Below are 25441 nucleotides of genomic sequence, written 5' to 3'. Positions count from 1 at the left end.
AATTTATTTTCAATATCATCCCTTATAGTTTTTTTTATTTATTAACTTTGGTCCTTAAAAAATTCAATGCAACCCCTCAATTAGTTTTTTCTCCAGATTTGATCTTTAATCTTTTGATTGATATTTATTTTATTTGTAATAATTTATAAAATTAGAATTTCTTTTCAATTTCATCCCCCATGAATTTTTTCATATGTTAAAGTTAGTCCGCATTCTTTTAATTTTTATTTATTTTATTTAAAATGTTTTATAGAATTAATTTGTTTTTCGATTTCATCATCGTTTTTTTCCTATCGAATTTGATCCTTATTTTTTTTTGCTATTTTTTTACCTTTAAAATTATTTTAGTTTGATTTTATTTTATGATTTTATTGTTCAACATTAAATTTATCGGGTGTTAACCTTCTTGATTGAGTCCGGGTCTAGAGATTAACATGTTGTGAGTTTGAGATATTAATCTGGGGTTAGAAGGTTCGTCCAAGTTTATTTTATTTATTTCATTTTAATTTTTAATATCATATTTTTTTTATTTCATCTTCCAATATTTTTTCTATTTTCGATAGGATTTTTCAAACTTTTTAAGAGTAACAAGGGATGCCTTGTTTTTTTTTTTTTTTTTTTTTATGTCTTTGCTAGATGTACCTCTTTTAATAATAATTCTTTTAATTAAATTAAATTAATTTATTTCATTATTCAAAATTAATTTAACAGAAGGATCTACAAAATTAATTTAACAGAAGGATCTACAGATCGTTACAAACATAATGCTGCCACCGGTCAACCTCTTACTCCCTTGTCAATATCACAATCATCCCTTTTAATAAAGTTTTTTTTAATCATTATTTTTTTATCTTAAAAAACATATTTTTTAAAAAATTTAAATTTCACATTGATTTTTCACTCCAATTTCTTCAGTTTTATTCCAGATTTATACCTAACGGAACATAAATTTTTTCCAAGAAGTCGTATAATATCCCCTATGCTTGATTTTTCAAATTTGAATCCATTCTCTATTGCATAATAACATAAAGAGATTAATTTCATATTACAAACATAGAAATACAAGTATTATTGTTATATTGCAATCACATCTCGCAATGTTGCAATACAAAGGCAATATACTGTAAATACCAACATGCTATATGCAGACAACCATACTGTACACACCAGCAAAACAATAGCTGCAGAAATCCTGGTCATCACCAGTACTATGTGCTACATGACACCTACAGCCCAAGAGTTTCTTCGCCGGCTCTTATTCTCTTATATTAAATTACAAACTTACTTACATGAAACAGAATTTTAACTTTGGTGCCATAGGCATCTTCATGTATGGATTTCCTGAAATAGGATGAGAAACAACACTGTTCGCAGCCAATCTAATGATTCGATTTTTGTACCGCTGATTGAAGTGATAGCTGGCTACTACTGTTGGATATCTCTGTTTTGATCCGGGATGAGGAGGCAGAGGCTTTGGTGCTCCAACTTCTACAGGAATATAAAATGCTTTTTGAATGTCTTGAAACATTTCTGTGTTGGAGTCGTATCTATTGCTGGAATCAAAGAACATCTGAAAAACTTTCACGCAAGATAAGTGGAGATGCCTGCAAGGTTTAGAGAAATCATTAAAACCATCCATTAGAGCATGTTCCAGCAGCTCTTTCTTCTTTTTGTCAAGGATCTCTCTGGCGTAGGCAATTGAATCTTCGATGTCTGCCTCTGGATTTTCTTTCAAGTGAAGCAAAACAAAGTTGGTTTTCCCTTCCTTTTGTTCCTTCTGTGAATGGATTGGACAATATATATTAGCTTTCTATATGATATACCACAAAGAAAGAACTGTAAGAATACATGAAAGATGACAATTTACCTTATAACTCTGTATGTCATTCAACAAACGAGGGATGACCATTAATAATTTGGTAATGCTTTCATATTGGGCTGGATAGAGTTTGTAATCTGGTATGCTTGGACTCAAGAAACATGAAGCTGGAAGAACCAAGGTGTGTGAAGCAATAGATGTCATGCCAGTCTCAAGATACTCTTCAGCTGCAGGTATGAATCCACTTTTGCTCCATTTAGCTTCCGTAAACCAGGAAGCAAATGTTTCTCTCCACTTTCATACCATAAAAAACAAAATACCGAGACACGTTAATCAACTGTGTAGACAAAATTAAACAAACCATAAAGGTGAAGAAAATTATTAGAAAGCTTACTATATCTCGGAGACTGTTTGTTATATCAGTTCCGTGTTGCCGAAAGTATTTTCTTGCTAATTCATTCAAAAGGCTGTCCAGGGCATCAAAGATAGTCTTACTGTGGCCACTCAAGCCCGTAGCATCCCATCTGTCAAAGTAATTTTGGGAGCATTAGGAGTTTGATCTCCATTCATAATCTTTTATTTCTCTGTATAGGCACATTGGTTTACCTTTGAATTGCATCTGTGATTTTTTCCAAATCATCAAGAGAGCCTTTCATATCATAAAAATCATCAGAAACTGTGATAACTATAGCACTCTTTGCTACCATCATTCTGATCTCAGAATCCTGAGGTAGTGATGTGCTAGCAGCAACAGCAAAGTAGCAATACGCAGTTTTCTCTCGGCCAAACCCCATGTCACTAAGGCCCCAGCTCTTAGACCACCTATCTCACACAACCAAGACATTAATTTCCTTTAACTATCTAGAACTACTTTATAAAAAATTTACTTTCCCTGTGTGTTACCTTGTCAGTTCTTCCAATTCACTCTTGTATGTCGTTTGTCGAAACTCGTAGTTTTTCACAGCCAGTTGCTTAAGTTTGTCATTATGAAGGCATGATAACCTGCAGGTATCAAGCCTTTGAATATTAGTCCACATCATTACTATGTTCCAGTGCTTGGCATTTTCTTTTTCTTCTTTTTTATGAGTAAAGGTTTTATCTTTACCTTACCGTTCAACCTTCGAGATTGAATGGTAATAATTCAAAGAGTTAACATTTCAAAATTAATTTTTTTGAATAATTGGTAAGATCTCCCTACCTATGGAAGGAGGTCTTTCCCATCCATAGACCGGAGCTATTCTTTTCTTCCATCCACATTCTATGCTCCAGGTGATCCAGTCGAGCCATCCATGGAAACCTCAACTCATGCTTAATCTACATATTTAGCGCACAAAAGTTATGACACATGAGAAATACTTAGCTAGCTAGTAGTTAAGAATTTTATTTTTATTTATCTTCCATTAAGGTAGAATATTTTTATTTTTTCACATTTTCAGAAATGATTTCCTGGAAGAAGTTATGTGACAGACTTGGGGGTGTTTGATATTGAGTTTTAATATGTTTTTTTTATTAAATTTTAATCTTTTTTCAAATTAAATTTTTTTGATGTTTTTCGATTGTTTTGATATGGTGATATCAAAAATAAATTTTAAAAAATAAAAAATATTATTTTAACGAAAATATTTTAAAAAACAATGAATTACATAATATTTTTAAAGATTCTGGGACATTCTATTTGTTCTCACTATTCCTTGTATTTCAAGAAAAAGTCTTTTTAAACACCACAAGGCATGCATTACAAAACCTAAGTGTCAAATCCCCTACCCACCAAATTTTTTTTTCTTTAAGAAAGAATTAAAACAATCTTTTTTTAAAAAAAAAAATTTAATAATTTAACAGCCAAGTTTTTTACCATATTAATAAAAAAGTTTTATTTAATTTTTTAACCAGAATTTATCTAGATCCGGATCAACCTATTATGCTATTTTGATTTTAAAACCATGTTTTCTATTTTTAAATTGAAAGGGAAAAAATAAAATTTAACCGCACCAACCACCACTAAGCAACAACAAATCGGAAATTGATCACCGAGTAATTATTAAAATGTGAGAAACAGTTTGTGTTCCTTTATTAATCCTGCATATATGGGAACTAATTAAATTAGAAATTAATTAGAAGGTATATATTTTGTTTTGTCAATGGGATAGTAAGAAATTACCACTGAGTGGAAACTTGGAAAAGGAACAGTATGTTGGTCTTCGTTTCCCATTGATGTGGTTTTCTCAAGCAACTTCCTTGAAAATGACCTTGCCTCCTCAAGTTCATGGTCTCCAGGAAACATAAGATCGGTAGCTCGATAAACATTAAGAATGGCACTTGAGAAATATTCATGGCTGCTTTCTATTTGATCTTGAACTTCTTCTTCAAGTAAGAACCAACAAAACATCCCTGGAAAAAAAAAAAGGAATGAAGGAGTAAGAAGACGCAGTGCTTGTAAGTACTGGCATAGTTAAGAACCATCATACATGGAGATACACGAAATCCATGCATCCTCAGTAGACAAAATGCCAAAGAGTCTTTGTATAGCTGTGTTGCCATCGAATTTGTCCATTTTGGCCATGACTCTTGGTTCATGTAATTCCTGAAAAAAAATGAAATGATGGAGAATAAATATAACTCATAAATATTGTAAAAGAACCACCTCATAATTTTATATTGATATAATAATATAGTTTAGTTTTACCAAGTGCATTGGGCTTTGAAACTTTCATTGTTCCTGTTACCATCAATCACGATCCCCCACAGACACTACTATAAAATAACTTTTAAAAGCTCATTATATATATATATATATTATCACTTACTTATTTACTTATATATACCTGTAAACTTGTTCCAGCAGTCCTTCAATCTCTTGGTTAAAATGCTCAGCCAAACCCAACCTTTGCAATTGGTTAACCATACAAAGCTTTAATAGCTCTTCATCCATAGGATAAGTTTGTGGGACTGCCTCGCAAATATTTAGATTCACTTAAGAAAAATATATACACAAATACCAAACTGCTGCAAGTGGTAATGAGAAAAATAATGGACTTAAATAAGCTTCTGAGGAATGTTTCTAACCTCCATTAGTACATTTTTGAACTAAAGTTTGAAGGTAATTCAAGCAGTCTTTGTTTCCAGTAGCCATGAAAGCACTTGCTGTAGCAGATGGGGATTGGAATAATGAACCATCGGCATGCAAGTGCTTAAGTGCATCTTCTTGATCAAAATTATATAGAGCAGGCAATGCTTCAAGATATGATAGTAATGGAGGATAATGATACTTGTCCACAAGTTCTTCCCTGAATGGAAAGGACAGCAATGTTAGCAGGAACTAATCAAGATTGCTAATAGAACGTTCTGTTCAAACTTGATCTTCAAAGAGATTGGAAAAGGCACCTTTCAAGAATTTGTTCCCTTTTGTAGAATATGCTCATCTCAACCCTCTTTATCCGATCAGGAAAAATGATCTCCAGACCATTAATTTGTGCCATCTCAACCATTGCAGGGAAAATGATGGCAAACCAACGAGGACAGTTAGAGTCATATATCTCTCCAATAAGCTTCTCTGAGTTAGCTTCAATGAAGGCCATACCTGAGGACAAAAAATTAAGTTATAATCAGAGATCATAATTAAGCCATGCATATACAATTGCAAAAACCTTTAGATCCATTCTTTTTTTTTCTTTTTTTATTCCGTTTCATGATTTACTCTGTCAATGCTCCACTTCCATACTGAAAGTTATATTTTTACAAAGGCATAGGTAAGGGCTATCTCCCCTCAGGTAATTAAAACATTTGGTTTTCAGGGCTTGAAATCTGCATATATTAGAAAAGAGAATGGTATAGCGAGATTTAAACTCGTAATATCAAGATTTTAATACCGAGTATAAAAATATCAAGATATGATTATTTTATACTCGTTTGTACACTATCATTACCTTTATCAATAATCATTTCTCCTGCATTCCACCGTTTGAGTGCAATCATGCAAGCAATTGTTGCAGGAAGGCATTCAATAGTGGGCATGCCATGGCCATCATACTCTCCCCAGAACCCTTCTACGTTCTGGTTGTTGAGCACCCAATCCAAGCAGTTCTTGAACATGGGTTGACATGGTTCGGACATATCCGGAACCATGGCTAACCATGCAGTGTCATAAGCAGAAGGTGCAATAAACGAATATGGATCGTTGTTGTCTGACAACAACTCTTCCTTGATCGTTTTAACTAAAGCTTGAATATTGAAAGATTTTGAAAATTCCATAATTAAAAGAAAGAGGATATTAGGAAATTGAGTATGTTTTTTCCTTCCTCTTTCTGATCAATTAGTTGCTGGAGTGAGTAGCAATAAGCAAATGAATTCTTCTTATAAAGTTCGTGGACTGCTAGGGACATGGCATGTATAACGTGGGATTGTATGATCTAGTGCATACGTTCACACATAAGTAAAATTGGATTTGTGTTCAGCCTAGTCATGAGACTGACAGAATTAATGAATACGTCCAAAAACAATGAAGACTAGCCCCTCTGGATTATGATTCTTAGTTAATTACATTTTCATAAATGAATTCTTTTTTTTTTCCAAGTCTGTTTTTATTTTTTACTTTTTTTTATATCTTTGTATTTTCATTTGGTTATTAGTTTTATGATCTTTTCAATATACTCTTATGATTATAAAAAATTAAAATAAAATGCATCACCAAATATGCGAGGGATGTACTCCTGGTTGATAAATAAATTAGATTGGGAATATCTTTATCATCCAAAACATAAATAAATAAATAAAATAGCTACCACATGTTTTTATAATTTTTTATATGGGATTTTATAATTTATAGCCCAAAAATTTTACTCCTTATCAAATGACAAGATTAATTAGGAAAAAAATATTGAGCCTTACCGTTTGTTAGGAAATTATGTAGAAAACAGCATTGTGTCTAGCCAATTATATATTTTATTTTGATTTACTGCAACAAAAAATCACAGATAATAAATGCATGATTTGTAAAATAATAATAATGAAAGTAACTTGAGGAGGCAGTCCATGGATTAGATCGAACACCCCAACTTAAAGACTGCGTGTACAAGTTTCTTTCAGCAAACAAGATTTTAAGAGTATATTTATCTTTTAAAAAAAATATTAAACTGATTTTTTAATAATTTTAAAGTACTGATTTTAAAAATAAAAGAAATATTTTAATATATTTTTAAACAAAAAAAAAACAATATTACACACCACAGAGAATACAAAAGATTAAAATTAAATTGATGTTTCTCTTGTTAATACCCTTGAACCGAACATCTTAGCCAGCCAGCCAGCCAGCCAGCCATGTGTTAGAGATTGGAAAAGGCAGCTTTCAAGAATTCATAGAATATGTTCCTCTTTATCCGATCAGGAAGAATGATCTCTCGACCGTTAATGTCTGCCATCTCAATTAACCACTGCAGGGAAAACGATGGCAGAACGACGACGACAATTGGAGTCGTATATTTCTCCAATAAGCTTCTCTGGGTTGGCTTCAATATATAAAGGCCATACCTGCGGACAAAAAAGTTATAATCAGAGATCATAATTAAGCCATGCATATACAATTAATTGCATAAACCTTTAGATCCATTCTTTTTGTTCTTTTCTTTTTTAATGATTTATGCTGTCAATGCTCCACTTCCAACCGTTCTGAAAGTTATGTTCTTACAAAGCCTTCGGTAAGGGCTATGATCTCCCCTCGAGTAATTAAAGCATCCAGGCTTCTAGGGTTTGAAATCCGCACGTACTATAAAAGAGAGTATGAATAATAAGATTTCAACTTGTTTATCAAAACTTTAATATTGTAATTAAAAGTAACTTTTAATTTTTGAAATTTTACAAAAATTATTATAAAAAATTACTATACACCACACCACGAACAATACAAAATATTAATATTTGAAGCTTCTCTTGTTTGTAGTTCTGAAAATACATAATAATGTTTTAAGAATAAAAGTAAAAACAAAACTTGGCAATGCTTGTGGTGAGACATCACGCGGACCGAGGACAGGCACCCCAGAAAGATAGAGATTGATCCTACACTTGACGTGGTCGGTTTGTAATTAATTAGAGATACCTCAGTCGAGCGGCAAAAGGAGGAGAAAACATGAGATCCCGAGGGCCGAGGAATCGAAGAATTCTCATGTTGATGTTTTCTCTTCGCCATGATTCATTTGTGAATAAATAAACAACTTAGTTTAAAAGGATTTTTATATATAAAAAAATAATAGAATTCTTCAGCTTGAATAATTATTTGATTATATTTTTTAATTTCCTCTTATCCTCGTTCTTTAATTTCTTAATTAACTCGTACAGGTAATGGTGAGCTCTGTACAAATCTCCCAGTCAAATGACTTTCTTGTGAAGGGGTAAATGAGTTATCATAACATTATTACTTCAATTTAGATAATTAAAACCGATTAAATGATGAACTTTTGAATTTTATTGAAATATAATAATAATAATAATAATAATAATAATAATAATAATAATAATAAAGTTTATTGATCACTACTCAATAATTTGAGAAATTATATATATAGTAATTGTATTCACGTCTCTCGTATAAATTTGAAATTCATCTTTATGCAAGGTTTTTTTTTGCAAGTTTGACTTGAAGACTTTTTGTTAAGTTGAAATTAATTCCTTGGTTCTGAAAGCCGCGATTGAATGTGGACTGCAATTCAATTAAATCAATCAACATCAAAACATAAAATACTATAATGAATTAATCACTCCGGGCCCAGTGTTTACCCCCAGATAAGATCCACGTGCGACACGGATCTTACTTTAATTGATTATAAATGTGTGAAGAAACTTTCATTTTTTTTTTAAATTAATTTTTTTATATTTCTAAATACTATAATGAATTAATCACTCCGGGCCAGTGTTTACCCCCAGATAAGATCCACGTGCGACACGGATCTTACTTTAATTGATTATAAATGTGAGAAGAAACTTTCAAAAAATTTTAAATTAATTTTTTAAAATTTTAAATCACATTTTACTCTAGGGCAAGGTTGTCAATTCCGTTTCGGTAGGTGTTTCGTTTTTTCAATTGGAACGGAATGTTTCAGTTTCGGAGTGTTTCGGCGTGCCGTTTCGGGGTTGTACTGTTCATATATATATATATATATATATATATATATATATATATATATATATATATTCAACAAACATAATTCAAATTCAAGATAAATTAATTATAAATTATGCAATACAAACACAATGCCAAACAAATATAATTTCAAAATTTAAAATATTTCTAAATAGTCAAGATTAAATAGATCTTTAACTTAAAGTAATTCAATTTAAACAAAATATCAAAATATTATGAAAGTAAAATGTTTTAACACAAATATTTTAAATATAAAGTTAGGTCAATGTTATTAAGGCTAATGAAATCTAAAGTATCCCTTGTTTTGCTCAAATTCCTACAAAGTATAAACATGAAAAAAACAACATGAATATAAACCATATATATTAGTGATAAATCTAATTTTAAAAAATTAATATCATTATTAATGAAAATAGTAATAATAATTTTTAATGTTATTATTAATATCATTGTTATAGAAAATTGTAATAAAAAAGAGCTTTTTATAATTGGGTGGTTTAATTAATTAAATTGAATAAGGTTCAATTTGATTCAATGGCTTTTCAAGAGCGGAACGGAACATGTGGAATGGAACAGGAACGTTTCGGGCGGAATTTAGCCGAAAAATCCGGAACGGACCGAGATTTAAAATGAGATGAAATTTGTTCCGTTTTGTTCCGTTTTTTGAATTGGTATGGAATGTTTCGGCCATTCCGGACGGAACGAAACGGAATTGACAACCTTGCTCTAGGGAGATATATTTTGCAGGCGTGCAAGCAATCCAGCCATCCTTTTTTTTTTTTTTTTACAATCAATGCCTAGAATCCATCCATGTAAATAACTACTTGATATTTAAAGTTTTCCAACCTCGTCAAATAGGATATTATTTAATGATATATAATATAAATTTATTCTTAGAATTTTATCTAAAATTTTAAAATTTTAAATTAATAAAACTATATATTCTCTTTCACTTCATATATTAAAACTCATTTAACTAAATAGTTATATATAATACGTAAGACTCTTGTCTTGCCATCCTCTCCTACTTTTGTATTTTTGTTATCAATTCCAGAGGGCTAAGATCATAAAAAAAAAATTTAAATTTGAAAATGAATGGTTAGATTAAATCAACATGAAATGTCATTTAAGATCAAATTCTATTCACTCAAGAATTTAAAACAATTAAAAGAAATAATTAAAACCTATTGAAAACATGTTTTAACCCTAGATTATTGACTAATGAAGTCGCATAAAGGATTATGTGTAAATAATTTGACCAAAACAGGTCCAAATCATAAAACTAAGACAATGTTCTTTTTAAGAATATGAAGAACACTGCTCAATAACAAAAAAATATTCCAGTAACCCATAAATATTCCAGAAACTCAGTACACTATCAAGCCTCCAAAATTGGTATTTTTTACTTCTAACAAATTACACAATCATATAACCAAATGTGTTTGAATAAAAAAAAACTAATAAATAACATCAAGATCATGCAAGAGACTCCAAACTTTAAAATTGCCAACTTGAAATAGCCAACAAAAACATTAAATTTCGATTCAAAATTGACTCTTTAAGCACTTAGAACTCAAACTATGCATAGGAACCAAGAACCACTATACATATTGAGGTGTTAATTGCCATTTAGGAAAAGAATTTTTTGTGATACCCATCTTCTTTAAAGATTCATGAATATAAAGAACCATAACAAGTTATGTTACTTTCATCATGACCATGGTCATGATACTAAGGAATGTCATGCCATGAAAAATTAAATAGAAAGATTGATTGTCAAGGGTCACCTTGGATAAATTATAAGGAATGAAGTGCAACCCCAAACAAATAGGAAAAGATATCCAAGAACTGCTAGAACCTTGGTCATTTGAGCCCAATCTGAATAGTCTCTCCCTCACTCATTTTAACTCACCTGGGGTCGTCTAGTTCCTGCATCGAGTGCACATCTCATTGTATATTTTGAGTTCCAAGAAGTCACGCACTACCCACTAGTGAAGAAAGCATACCTTCATGAACATAAACTCCATGAACATACACATAAGCACCACCCATTTGCGTACCCTTGCACCTATAAATTCTTTTTGTAGAGTAGAAAAATCAACCTCTTCATCAATTAACGTAGCCAACACATAAATTGATGATGACTACCAATCTCTTAATGAATGATATTCATTTTCTCCACTCACCATAAGGTCACTCTCTATAATTGCTTTGCTTATCATAAGGCACCTACAACTTCACTCATCATGAGACATCTGTAACTCCACACCATGAGATATCTACTCTCCACTCCATGAAGTTAGCTAACATGAACGGGGTTTATAATTATCTCTGATCACTAGGTAAAATATTTAGGTCAAACCATTCTAGAATTCAAGAACATTTTATTTATTCACAGCACACATTGCTCACACTCTCCTTTCTACACACTTTTCTCGTGCTCATCACTTTATTTCTCTTTCTTGTATATTTTTCTTTTTTTATCTTTCTACACTAACTAACATAAATATCGGAAGGTTTCATGTTCTGACATGAAACTTGTTTTCACAGGAACAACCAAGCTTAATTATGGACTAAACCTACATTAAAGTCCACACACTTCAACCTCATACGTAGCCATGAAAAGTTCAAGCCAATCCTAAAGTTTTCATAACTTCGTCACCATGTATTTAATTTAATTGAGAGTGAAACTATATTAATACATAAAGGGGTTAGTGGTTAGAAATGAAATTCAAAACCAATTGATATTTTTTTTCCTTGGATTCAAAATTCAAATGCTATTGCTCGATCAAATTCGAATATGATGTTGAAAGTACATGGAGATTTAATCCGGCCATGCATTCACGGAACTCTTTACTTTGGTAAGGTGATTTTGTTGTGTTGCCGAAACTTGTCTAATTTGCTTGAGTTAGATTTTCAAGTTTTTGAAAAAGAAAATCTAATCTCATTTAAAGAAAAAAGAAAAAGAAAGCGGCTAAAACTCCAAAATTGATCTTCTTTCCCATGACACCGTCACCGGCTCGGATTGAAGAAAGTCTAGAGTGTAGATTTTTCTGAAATGAGGGAAGATGCCATTTTAATCATTACCAATAAGACAAGGGCCCGGCAAAACATTAAAATATTACAAAAACAAGTTTAGAGTGTATTTTGTTTTTCGTAAGGTGGACGTTGTCTTTGAAAGATAGCATAAGCTCCACCGCTCAATTTTAGGATAAATATTACAATATGTATTTTGTTTTAACTATATATAAATTCTTCCTTTCCCATGAGGACAAGGTTCAATCATTAATTATATTTCTTAGCTCTCTTCCAAGTCAAGGCATCCAATTAAGTGCTAATTTTCTTCTCCAAAGCTGGCGGCCAGCATATGAGCCTGTGATGTGAAATTTGCTTGCAAGTCCAACAACAACGTAATGAATAGTAAAATTCGATGCCTTTTTGCATATCTAATGCCGACTGGAATATAATTGCGATTAACAAATGGGCTAGAATAGTGACGGACATGGGTGTTTTTATCTAATAACTTCCAATTTTAAATAAAATTAATTGTTCTTTGACTTGGTATATTAAAACCTATGTAACTAATAATATTATATATCAATAAAATAATCTTGAGATGTTTAATATTTGATTAATTTTATAAATCAATTTGGATGTCATAAAAAACTTAAACAAATAACTTAATGTTTGATAATTCGTTTCATTGATAAATAAAGTGATTAGTCAGTATCAATTCTAGAGAGCTAAGATCACTAAAATTTAACTTTTTAATTTTTTTAAAATGAATAGTTATATTAAATCATCATGAAATTTCATTTTAGATTAAATTTGAAAAATGAAAGGAAAGTATTATCATTCAAAGCAAAAGAGTGGTATAGCGAGGCCTAGGTGGAATTCCGGCAAAACATGTAACAATGCATCATCATATATAATTAACTTCATGAATTAATTAAATACGCTCAACACATTGAACATAGCCCCTTCGTTTAAAGTTTTTATTCTCAATGTTATTATATTACTATTGGTTGTTTTAACAACCCAATTTTTATTCCTTAAAAAACAAATTGCATCAAAATATTTTTTAAACAAAAATTGACAGGTTTTTTTTTTAAAAAAAATGATAGTTGGTAAAAATCTATCAAATACCAAAAAAACAAAAAAAAGAAAAAATATATAATTATGGATAAAATCGGATAAATAATGAATTTTTAAATGCAAGAACTCAACCATTGCAGGTGCAAAAAGGACAGGAATCAACAATCAATTTTATAAAAAATAAAAGAATTAAAGACCAAGAATCAAAATAGATTCTGAAAACTAAGGGTCTTATTAATTCAATCAGGAATTTAATTAAAATGAACAAATTAAAATTTAGATTCAAATTAACCAAAAATAAAAGAATTAAAGGGTTAATGACCCAAATAGAAAAGGTGTTAAAATTTAGGGGCTTTTATAATTCAAATAGGAGTTTAATTTTAAAAAAATATAATTTAGAGTCAATTTGACTAAAATTCATAAATTAAAAAGGTAATAACTGAAGTGGAAAAAACATTAATAATGAGGGACTTTTTCTAATGCCATTAGGGGCTAAATGGAAAAACAAATCTTGAGAAAAAGGTCGAATATGACCAAAAAAAAATTAAAATTACAAAGGTGAAATTAAAAAAAAAAACAGCAATAGCTAAACAATGCATTTCACAAAATAAGTTTTTTAAAAAAAATCTTAAGGAAAAACAACCCTTTCTTCTTCCTTCATGCATGCATCTACAATTCTTGTTTTCTTCTTTCTTCCTTTAGGTTTCTGCTAGACTTGAGGGACCTCATTCTCTCTCTCATGTGTCCCATGAATACCAACGAACACGCCCCTCACCTTTTCTAAACATGTGCTTTATCGTCAGCCAAAAGTCTATTTCATTGCCCTTCTAAAATGCCTAAAAAAGCATGTCAAAGTAGTTAACTAGAGCATGTTGTTCAAAATATACAACAATGGTGAATAGAAAAAATTGACTCAAGAATATCAATAGATATTCTTGTTCTATCATTAAGGGCTCGGCTAGAATAAGGTTAAGGGCTCTGCTAGAATAAGGTTAAAGCCTAGCTTGAACAACTATATATATTTAGGGGGTGTTTCAAAGTGTAACAGTGGTTATTTTTCAAAGTATTTTTTATTCGGAAATGCATCAAAATAATATTTTTTATTTTTTTAAAATTATTTTTAATATTAAGATATTAAAGTGATCTAAAAATATAAAAAAAATATTAATTTTATGCAAAAAAAAAAAAAAACAAAAAGAAACAATTCAATGTTTTTAGAAACATGCATCAGTTAGAACGCAATTCCAAAGGGTCCTTGCAGTACTTGCAGTACTATGCTTGTTTCTTATTTCTGGCTGGTTCCTCAATAACAATATTAATTTTAATGTCTTTAAAAACGTTGTTCGGAATACGATTACTTAGTACTATGTATTTTATTTTTCATAAGGTGGACGATGTCTTCGAAAGATAACATAAGGCTCCACCACTCATTTTGAGGACAAATATTACAATATGCATGCTTGTTTCTTTCTGGCTCCTCATTTTAATAAATTCTTCCTTTCCCACGAGAGCCAGGTTCCATCGTTATAGTTCTTAGCTGGCCATCACATGAACCTGTGGTGTGAAATTTGCTTGCAAGTCCAACAGTTACTGCTAAGTACTGGAGAGGAAAATACATATGGCAAGTTGACTTGGCTATATATAGCAGCCACCAAAAGTCCCAATCATATGGCAAGTTGCACACTATATCGACTCCATGTTAATTATTTTTATTAATTTGTTTAAATTTGATTGTTAGAGAATAATATAAATTATATTTTGAAATATTATCTAACAACTTAAGTTATTGAATTAAAATGGTTCTTTAATGTGATATTAGAGCTTTAATGATCAAGTAGTTATCAAGTTCAAATCTCACCACCCCTATTTATTTGATAAAAAAACAATTAAACACGAGGTAGTGTGGATATATGCAAATTTCAAGCCCAAAGGGCTTTCATTTGAGGGGATGCGTTAAAGAATAATATAAATTATATCTTGAGACCTTATCTAACAACTTAAACTATTGAGTTGAGATGATTCTTTGACAAGTCCACTTAAAAAAAAACTTTTCTTTTTAATTTGTTTTCATTAACAAACAAGAAATATTTTGTATTCCTACCAGGTATACCCAAGAAATATTTTGGGTATACATAAGACATCTTAAAGAATTATATATAAAAAATAAAAAAATAACTCACCATCTAGTTTTATAACAACTAGAAAACCCTAACTGGTATTTAGAGATTCTAGATAAGGGGTGGTTATGTTATAAGAAAGATAAAAATCATCATATACATATTATTTAAAGTAAATTGTTTCATATTTGTTTCTAATAATAAATGTACATAGTGTGCTTATATGCTAAGGGTTTGTTTAAACTATTATATGTATATTTGTTATTCAAGGTAAAATACTACTAAGATCTAAAACTGTGATTTGGAACTTGAGACCTGGGCATGCTAACAAGAATCAATCCTCACTTTTGGAACTTTGATATTGTACCTTAGAGGTTGGTGATAAACTGAAAGCCATGAGCTCTTTCAAGATTACAATGATTAGAGTAGGCTTGAATATGACCGTTCACACGTTGTGGAATCACACCAAGTTAGCCCAAGTTTAATTGCCATATCAAGAAAGGATATCTTAACAACCAAAATTAAATTCACACAATAAAATGATTATTATTTCTTATAAAGAAACATATTACAAACAATTTAAACACAATAATATAATATATTTAGTGCTACCCAACAAGAAAATAGGATCTCTAAAATTAAAAGAGAAAATATAAAAATTAGAGTTGTCACCTAATTCTTTAAAAAGATTAAAAATTCTAAAATATACATTTGTTCCAAAGATTCAAGTAAGGGTTGGTTATGCTTAAAAGAAGATAAACATTACCCTTATCATATTATTTTTAAGAAAAGGTTAGCTTAGCTATATGTTTTTTCATAAATTTATTTCATGCATGTCATTAAATATCTAAAATATTATTTTATATGCTTATTAGAAGTCATGTATTATTAGTGGATGTTTGTCGAGTTGGTGTTGAGACCTAAATTAGAACATTTGCAACTCAACAACACACACACACACACACACATGTATCTTACTATTATTATATATTTTTTAAAGATAAAAAGTTGAGTAGAATATTACACCCAACCCATGTTGGTCCCTATTCTAAGGAGATTTATGGACTTATTATTGACCTTGTTTTTCATTGAAAATGTCATGCTCAGCCTACATCGATCCTTAGAAATAGAATACACATTGACCTAATTGATAAAAACAAATTTAATCAAAGCTTTACCATCATAACAAAAACTCATCAACTTATTTTTTTATTTCCAGTATGTGCGCGCGCGCGCACGCACACACACAAGGAAGATAGGACAACAATGAATCAAATAGGGGTTCAAGTTCATTAATCATGTGATTTTTATAATTTAGAAATACAAAAATAAAATTAGAATCTATAGACTACTTACTTGTTATATTACTTATGTATAAAAGCTTAAAGAAGAGTGTCACCTTTGCTATATATAACTAAACTAGACATGATTTGTAACCTCAAAAGCTATTGCTCTTTTTAGCAAACAAAATCAGGACCAAACCATGTTATGACACCAAAGTTAAAAGCTTTCTAACATTTAAGTGTTAGGTTTATAAAAAAGAAAGCTCTACGAACATTGTATAGACCACAAGTTTCACTAAACAAAACCTTCATTCTTTGTCATTCTTAACTTTTAATCTTTAAAAATAAGATGCACTCAACATCTAGTAAGCAAAATAGATATAAATGAACACAATTAACTCAAAAAAGAATGATAACTCATACCTCGATGAAATTACTATTGTTGCTGCGAACTTATTATTGTTATTTCTATTGTGGGGATGCACAATTGTTGGTCTGGACCTAACGAGGTTGTTGTTGCTGCAACATATATACTGTTGCTTTTCTTTTTCTTTTTTCTATAGGTCTTCTTGATAGCCCTTGTAAGCTTTCTCCCACTAAAGCTCCATAATTCTTTGGTGATGTTGTTAATGCTAGAATATTGTTGTTTTATTCTCAGTTTCTTCTCCTCTTTTCAAGTTTTTCTCGCTTATTTTTGAATCCATTCTTTTTTAGTTGATATCTATCTCCTTTAAGTTCATGCATCTCTTTTATTTCCTTTCCTTTTATTTCTGTTTTTAATTCATTCTTTATTTGTGTTTTTATCTTAATCTCTCTATTTTTTTCCTTATTGTTTCAAGTTGCTTTTTTTTATTCTCTCCCTTGTGAATTCCTTGTAGTCATGTGTAGGAAGGGTCAAAGCCGAACAACCTGTCACTCTTTTTTAACACTTTCAACTCCATTTATAAACATCAAGGAAGTACCTAGAGGCTTCTTCAACATTCAATCTTGTCTTTTGATTTCTTCACAAGAATCTTGTTCATCTATCTCTCTTTGTACAATAATGCCAACCAAGTTTTTTTTATCCCATCTCAGTAATGTGATCCATGACTTTAAAGAGAATTTTTTAGGGTTTTGTTGCAACTAATTTTAAAGGATAAGCATGGGTGTTTTTGCTTGGTTTGAAAATATAAAATAGAATAAAAAGGTATTGTTATTGGTAGCTGTAAAAGGGTTATGATGGCTCAATTTCTTAGCATGATGTGCAACATCCTTTTTGTTGTTTTTTATTCAATTTGAGGTGTGGGTATTTTTTTTCATATGTAAACAAAGGGTAAAGTAACACATTTTATGTGGCAAAACATATAAAATTTGGCACTATGAAAGGGCTTCAAAGAAGACTTTGGTGGGTTTTTTTTTAGTTGGAATCATGGATAACATGGTGTTATTTTAGCTTGATCTTATAGCTATAAAATAGGATGAAAGGTTGTGATTTTATGGATTGTTCTTGCAATAAAACAAAGGGTATAAAGCCTTATTCCTTGGCATAATGTGCATAAAAAGGAAAAAGGTGTAAGGATGAATTTTTCTTGTATATTTGTACCAAATTTGCAACCACACAAAAAAGATAGCTGATGCAAGGATTTAGTCTTGGTATTTTATGTAATGTTGGAAACAAGAGTAAGGTTGTAAGGGTGTCCTTTTTAGCTTCTTTTGTAGGCAAAAACTTGGAGACCAAGGTGTGTTTTTAGGGTTTTTTTTCCAAGAAAAAATAACATGAGGGAATGAAGGGAAGAGTTTCTTGATTTTGTTATGAAAATGAGAAAGAAAAAAGTCTTTTATTCTTTTTTTCAAAATCCTCTACCTTTTATTATATCCCAACCTTTTCAAACTCATTAACATAAAAATAATAAATGAAAAAGGTTAAAAAATTACAAAATGGCAAAGATTTCATCAACTTGTGTTGAGAACACATTTATCTTGGAAATTTTCATATTTTTATATTTAAAAAAAATCATAAAAAAATTATCAGAGTAGGGGCTAAAATAGATTTATGATTAAAACTCGTTAAAATGATAAGAAAAAGGGTTAAAATCACGAAATATTTGAAACAAAAAATTGCATCAAGAATGCATTTTCCTTGGAAATTTTTATATTTTGTGTTTTTTTATATATTTTTTAGATAAAATAATAAAATAAGTGATCACATTACAATGAAAACTCATTAAATGATAAACAAAAATGTTAAAAATCATGAAATGGTCGTGAATTGGCCAAATTACATCAAGAACACATTTTTCTTGAAACTTTTTATATTTAAAAAAATAGTAAAAATGTAATTGAAAAAAGGATCGAAATCAAGTTATAACAATTTTAAGCAATTTCATTATCCACCATTCAACACCCTTGATAATGTCTAATGATAATTCATTTATCCTAGATAGGATATGTGAACAACAAAGTTATTAATACACAACAAAACTATGAGAAAAAATATCATGAAAACATTTTAAACACAATAATATAATGTATTAAGCAATTTTAGTATTCATCAATCAACATCCTAGAACAATGCCTAATGAAGGTTAATTTATCCTAGGTAAGATCACTAAATAATAAAACCATTAATAGACATTAAAATTGCGAGGAAAAACATCTTAAAGATATTTTAAACACAATAATGTAATGTATTAAGTGATTTTATTACCTAATAATGGACACCTAGAATGATGTCCAATGATAATTTATTTATCCTATATGGGTTTATGAATAATAAGATCATTAATATAAAACAAAATTGTGTGTTAAAAACAATTACTCCTCGAATAAACATGTTGCAACCCATCCTCATAGCCCCATCATAGAATATTGATTCTAACCTTATTCCACCTCAAAAAATAAATTCATAATAGCTTTATACCCTTAGAGTTGCAACACAATGGTGAGGACCCTAACACTTTAAATATTTTGCAACAATATGCATAAAAATCAATAATAAATTGAAAAGTTTTAAAAATTTAATTTGGAGTTTGAAATTGACCTTCGGTAACAATTAAAGTTGACTAGAAGTATCTCAAATTAAACTGGAATAGGGGTAGGATGTGGACCAATGTCCCACCTTTACTACTAGTATGTGGACTCGTGTGCCACTATTATTAGGATTGGGAATGGCTTCACCTCTTTTTCCTTCCTACACTGGTGATGAGCTTCACCGTCACATGTAGATGAAGTTCAGGTCCAAATAAGCTTTGATTTTCTCTCTCTCTCTCTTGGTCTTTTCTCTATCTCTTTTTTCTAGGTTAGTGTTGTTCATTGGTGCTGGAAAGTTATGAAGTTTGGGTTGACAGTGGTGGATGACATTGTGGTGTTCAGTGATGTGTTAGGTGTGTTAAAGATGATGAAAATAAAGAAGTTGTCATGTGTGAGAAGCAAGAAAAATGGTGATGAGAGAATGAGATGCCGATGGGTGATCTGTGAATAGTGTAGCTACAAACGTTGATGGTGGTTCTGAAGGCTATCATCAATGGGTGTCTATAGAGAAAGAGAAACCAATCTAATCTAGATCTCTCTCTCTCTCTCTCTCTCTCCTCTATCAAATTTATTTTCTATCTCTGGTTTTTTTCAATATTTTTTTTCACTCTTTTATTTTAAAAAATCTCTCTAAATCTCTTTAATTTTATTTTTTTCTTTTTCCAAAAACATTTTATTTTTTTCTCTTAAAATTTGTCTTCATATTGAATATTTTTTTTGTGTGCATATTTTCTCTCTAAAATTTTACTCCCCCTCTCCATGCTGAGGGCCAAGCTCCATTTATACTTTTTTTTTTTTTAGTCCTTTTTATCTTCTTTTTTTCCTACCATATTTTAACACTTTTTTTAAAAAACTTTATCTATCATTATCCTCTTATCTCTTAATTGCTTAGAGAGGGAGCCAAAACCTTATATTTATTTTGGTTCCTCTTTCCTTCCTTAATTATCATCATGCTCAATAATCTTTGTATTTTTATTGTTTTTTTCCTTTTGTTTTTAATTTTTTCAATATTTTAAATTTTAAAAATTTGTTAACATGAATAATACAACAAGTAAAATGGTTAGAGAAATGATGAAATTGTGGCAAATTAGCTTAATTGCATAGAAAATGTATTTTTTAAGAAATTTTTTTATTTTTTATTTTTTTTAGAAATTTATTTTAAAAGTATAAGTAAAAAATAAGTTATGATAGCAGGTTATACCAGGAATTAGATAGAGAGATTTCAAGATTAATTCGCTGGCTCGAGTCTAATGGCACTACTAAAAAGTTGTCTGCTATCATTCTTATGTTTTCTAGTACACTTACATAAAAAATATATGAGATTTTTTTTTTGTTTAAACTTGCTTTAATGATGATAGCATGTTGTCTAAGAAAAAAAATATTTTGATAAAAATATTAGTACAATTAATAAGATAGAGGGGTTTTAGGTAGTTTTTATATATATATATATATATATATATATATATATATATATATATATATATATATCTTCATTTTAAATGGTCAAGATTTTTCTAGGCATCTCTTATAATTGCTTGTGATTTTTATTAAACAAATAACATAGAATAAATGTTTGATTTTTTTTAATTAAAATTAAATATATTAACATAAAAAATAAGACTTATAATAATAAATTAGTTTGTTTCAATAGAGTTTGAATTGAAATTTTTTTAAAGTTAACGCTATATAATTAAATAAAATAAATTAAAAGGCTCCACTTTTCATAACATAATATAAAATATTTTAATTTATATTCGTTACTCAACTTCACAACTTCAAAATTAATTTGCATCACCAACTATTTATAATATTTATAAATATATATAATTCTCAATCAATATTATTTAACATATCCATCAAATTTTGAATTAATTTTTTTTTTGTCAATATTCATGTTAGCGACGCTTACTCTTTTTTTTCTCCGACGTGTAAGATAATATTGCCCTGACCCCCGCGGGCACGGATCAGGTTGGAGGCGCGAAGCTCTGGGACCGCTACCCTTTTTTTCTTAACGTCTCTCGTGCACAATTGACGTGTTTGTGCTCAATTGTGGTCCTTGTCCTCTCGGCAGAGCTGGATGGCTTCATTTTTCTCATTAGTCGGCCGATACATGAATTTATCTGTATGTTGATCAATACTCACAGATGTTTGACATCCCATTTAAAAGCAAAACCATCTTGGGAAACTAAGAATTTGATTAATTTTAACAAATTAACCTATAATATAAAAAAAATTAATTTGAAATAAAGAAAAAATAAAAAAAATTTAAATTTTTTTAAAAACACTTTTAAAATATAAAAACAAACAGAATCTAATCAGATCGAGGAGGGGGATTCTTAGCCGCATGAAGAAGAGGGTACCTACCTATAGTTATTTTTAGTTTTTAACTAATTCCACTTATAGAAATGCTAGCCTCATTAAACATATAATATATGAAAAGGGAAGATACATAGTTTTCCATTTCTCAAATTTTAAGTTCAGTGTAATTTATAAAAAAAATAAATTAAGAGCTCAGAATTAATTTCACCTTCCCAATATGAGCGAAGGTGGAACTAGAGTCAAGATTTCGTGGAGTCTATTTTTTTTTTTAAGAAAAGAAAATAGTAATTTCATTAATACTAAATAAAATAAAAATAAATCACTATTGCTTATTGATACATAAGAACTAATCCTTTCAATGAATTTGAATGACTTCAGAAAAACCTCTAAAATTTCCAAATCTAGGTTGCTCACATACAAATGAAGTTGAGTCACCATAAATCAATGAAAAACCAGATTCAAAATTGCTTATCGGTATTAATCTCCCCCGTTCAATTGGAAAAACCACCAAACTTTTAATAAGAATTGAAAAAAAAAACTCAACAAGCCAAGAAATCAAATAAAGATCACAAAAATCTAATATTTAGATCTAAATAAAAATAATAATAATCTAAAACTATGAGAAAAAGGAAGAGGAAGAGGCTTTGCCAATGAAAACCACCACCAACAGCTAGCCAACTACTTAGAAAAAAAATATAGATTTTTTTGAGAAAATTAAAGAGAGTTGAGGGTTCTTGTAGAGTTCTATTTTAAATAATTGAAAAGGAGACAAGGGAGTGAAAAAATGTTAAAAAGTGATAGAAAGATAATGGTAATTTCATTAATACTAAATAATATAAAATAAAAGTAATATTTTTTTATTCAAAAACATTAGATTCTATTTAAAAACATGATTGATAACATCAACAATAAAAATAGTACTATTCTAGATAAAAACTAATTCTTTCAATGAATTTAATTAAATGAAAAACGAAAATCCTCAAAATTTTCCAAATCTAGGTTGCTTAAGTAAAAACAGATTGCATCTTACATGTACATATTAGTTGAGTCATCATAAATCAATAATAATAATAATAAAAGGTCATAATATCAGATTTGTTGATAGAATATTAAAAAATCTCTTATTGGTATAAATCTCCCCTATTCAATTACAAACAAACCCAAAAAACTTATTCAAAATAAAAAGCATTGCATGAGCACAGAAAATAAATAATCGACATGTGATCACATAAATCTAATATATAGATCTAAATTTAAAAAAAAAATAAAGAATCTAAAACTATGAAAAAAGAAGGAAGAGGAAGAGGAACCGCTAGTGAAAACTACCACCAATAGCTCGACAAATACTTAAAAAAACAATATAGGCTAATTTAGATATGTTAGAAATACAATTTTGTTTAATTATGAACTGGTGGAGTAGAAGAATTTTTTTAAATATAGGGGCCAAGAGAGAATTTTTTAAAAAAAATATAGGGGCCAAGAGAGCCTATGAAATGTTTAAGGACAAACTAGTTTTTTCTCATATGATGTTATGGAGCAATTTTAAAAATATAGATGTATTTAGATATGTTATAATTAATATAGATATTTATAAGAATAAGAGGAAAATATATTTTGTTAGGCTAATTTTTATTTTCTTATTGATCATTTTTTTATGAATTTTTATTTTAATTAGTGGCATGTTTTTTAATGAAAAAAAATAAAGGTAGTTAAAATAAACATTCATAAAAACTTCAATAATTTGAATTAAAGAGAAAAATATATCTCCTCGGTAAAAAAAAATTCCTTTTATCATTCATGCATTTTTTCTTCACTAAAAGATGTTTTTTTATATATATAAAAATCATTGTTTGTAAATAAAGAATTATCATGATTTGAAAAGTAAATTTCAATAAAAAAAACACAAAAATAATCATGAATGAATAATTCATATGCTATAGAAGAAGAAAATGAAAGAATAACTAATTTGAGAAAAATATGTAAAATTAATGATAAGAAATAACAAAATAGATATTTTAGTGTCATTAAATATTCATTAGCATTAGTTTTATGATTTTGCATATTAGTTTTACATATAATTATTTACAAAGTATAAAAAGCTATAATTTTATTTGAAAACTATGATGAAGATGGATAATAGTTTAAATTTTAATTTAATTTATTTATTTATATTTAATTTTATTAAAAATTAAGAATATTTGTATAAAAAAACTAAACAGAAATATAAAAAAAAGTCAAGGCCTAGGCCAAAGATGATGGGCATTTGACATAAACTAAAAAAACTTAAACATGTATAGACTTGAAAAGCCAAGCTCATATGCGTGGTTTTTTTTTTTATCCTTTATTTTAGTATGTCATATGCTAGTTCAATGTTTGACCACTTCCAATGGCTGGAAAGTCAAAGTTTGCGTGTTGAAAGTTCAAAAATCTATTTTTCAACTTTTACATGTAAACATACAAAAAAAAAAATACTAAAGACCTCATTAACTTATTTAACCCTAAAAACACCCTTTAATTAGTCAAAAAATTTAAAATTAAATTGAAAAAAAATTTTCATTCCTAATGTACTTTTTTCTCATAAGATGAAAGATTTAAACAATCCTAATAGAATTCATCTCTACAAAGAGAATTCATTAACACTAAGATTATTTTTTTGTAGTTGGAATATATTCACCTAACCATTTTCTCTCTCCCTCTACTTTCAATAACTTTCTCTCTTTACTCTTTACACTCAAAGTTTTAAACATGTAAGAAATGATTTTAGAATCAAAATATAAAATGCTAAAAATTTTAAAACTAGATGGTAAGTTTATATGGTTCAGCAATGTCCATGTCCATTAGCAAAAATACAAAATTTTATAATAGTCAAATCAATACAAATTTAAAAGAGATGTTTGGACTATCAAAATGGTAGTGTTTTAGTTTCAAAGGAATTTGAATTATTACTCTTTTTATAAAAACAATTAGTGTTATATATATAATTAAGTGAAATAAATTAAAGGGCTCTCATAGAACAAGATTAAATATCTTAAGTTATGTATGTTTAATGGCTTCATACCTTTAAATTTAGTTAGTGTTCAGACTTATTTTTAATATTTATTGATGCACATAATTCGCAATCCATTTTATTTGACATATGTATCAAATTTTGAGTTAACAATTAATATTTTCTTATTCATAAGAAGATATTAACTAAACCTGCATATATTTTTTGTGATGTTGATGTATTAACATTTTTTTTGTTTTTCCTGAGTCCATCTTTTTAAACAAATGAACAAAGTACCAAGCACTAAGCTCAGACATATGTAGGTATGACAAACCTCTAGACCCACTATCTTCAGGTTCAGTCAAGCACTAAGCCCCAACTTATGTGGGTCTCATGAACCATTAGACCCACCATCTTCAAGCTCAACTAAGCGCAAAGCCTCGATATGTATAAGTCTGGAGAACCGCCAGACCCTCTATCTATGGACTCAGCCAAGCGTTGAGCTTAAGCTTGTGTGGGTCTGGAGTTGAATCAAGCAACACTATACTTGGGGACATAATTAGATTTCATAAAGAATAAAAGTAGTAATCATCGCGGATAGCCAAGGATGGGCACTGCACTTACATTTAATTGAAGGACTAACACACGGTAAACTCAAATGACCGGGTGAATAAAAAAAAATGA

General features: G+C 29.3%; 1 protein-coding gene across 1 annotated transcript; it reads right to left on the bottom strand.

Moving 5' to 3' along the window:
- Positions 1-1094: 1094 nt before the first annotated feature.
- On the bottom strand, positions 1095-6120 carry LOC133698479 ((E,E)-geranyllinalool synthase). Its single transcript, XM_062121417.1, has 12 exons — positions 5743-6120; positions 5201-5396; positions 4883-5103; positions 4642-4765; positions 4285-4400; positions 3978-4207; positions 3018-3133; positions 2723-2821; positions 2426-2641; positions 2214-2343; positions 1868-2113; positions 1095-1777 (listed from the first exon to the last, which is right to left on the bottom strand). The coding sequence occupies exons 1-12, from the start codon at positions 6065-6067 to the stop codon at positions 1286-1288; spliced, it is 2511 nt and encodes an 836-aa protein (XP_061977401.1). The 5' UTR covers positions 6068-6120; the 3' UTR covers positions 1095-1285.
- Positions 6121-25441: the final 19321 nt, after the last annotated feature.

The sequence above is a fragment of the Populus nigra genome, chromosome 7 (assembly GCF_951802175.1).
Source record: "Populus nigra chromosome 7, ddPopNigr1.1, whole genome shotgun sequence".
Classification (NCBI taxonomy): Eukaryota; Viridiplantae; Streptophyta; class Magnoliopsida; order Malpighiales; family Salicaceae; genus Populus; species Populus nigra.
This window is presented reverse-complemented; position numbering and strand designations above follow the sequence as displayed.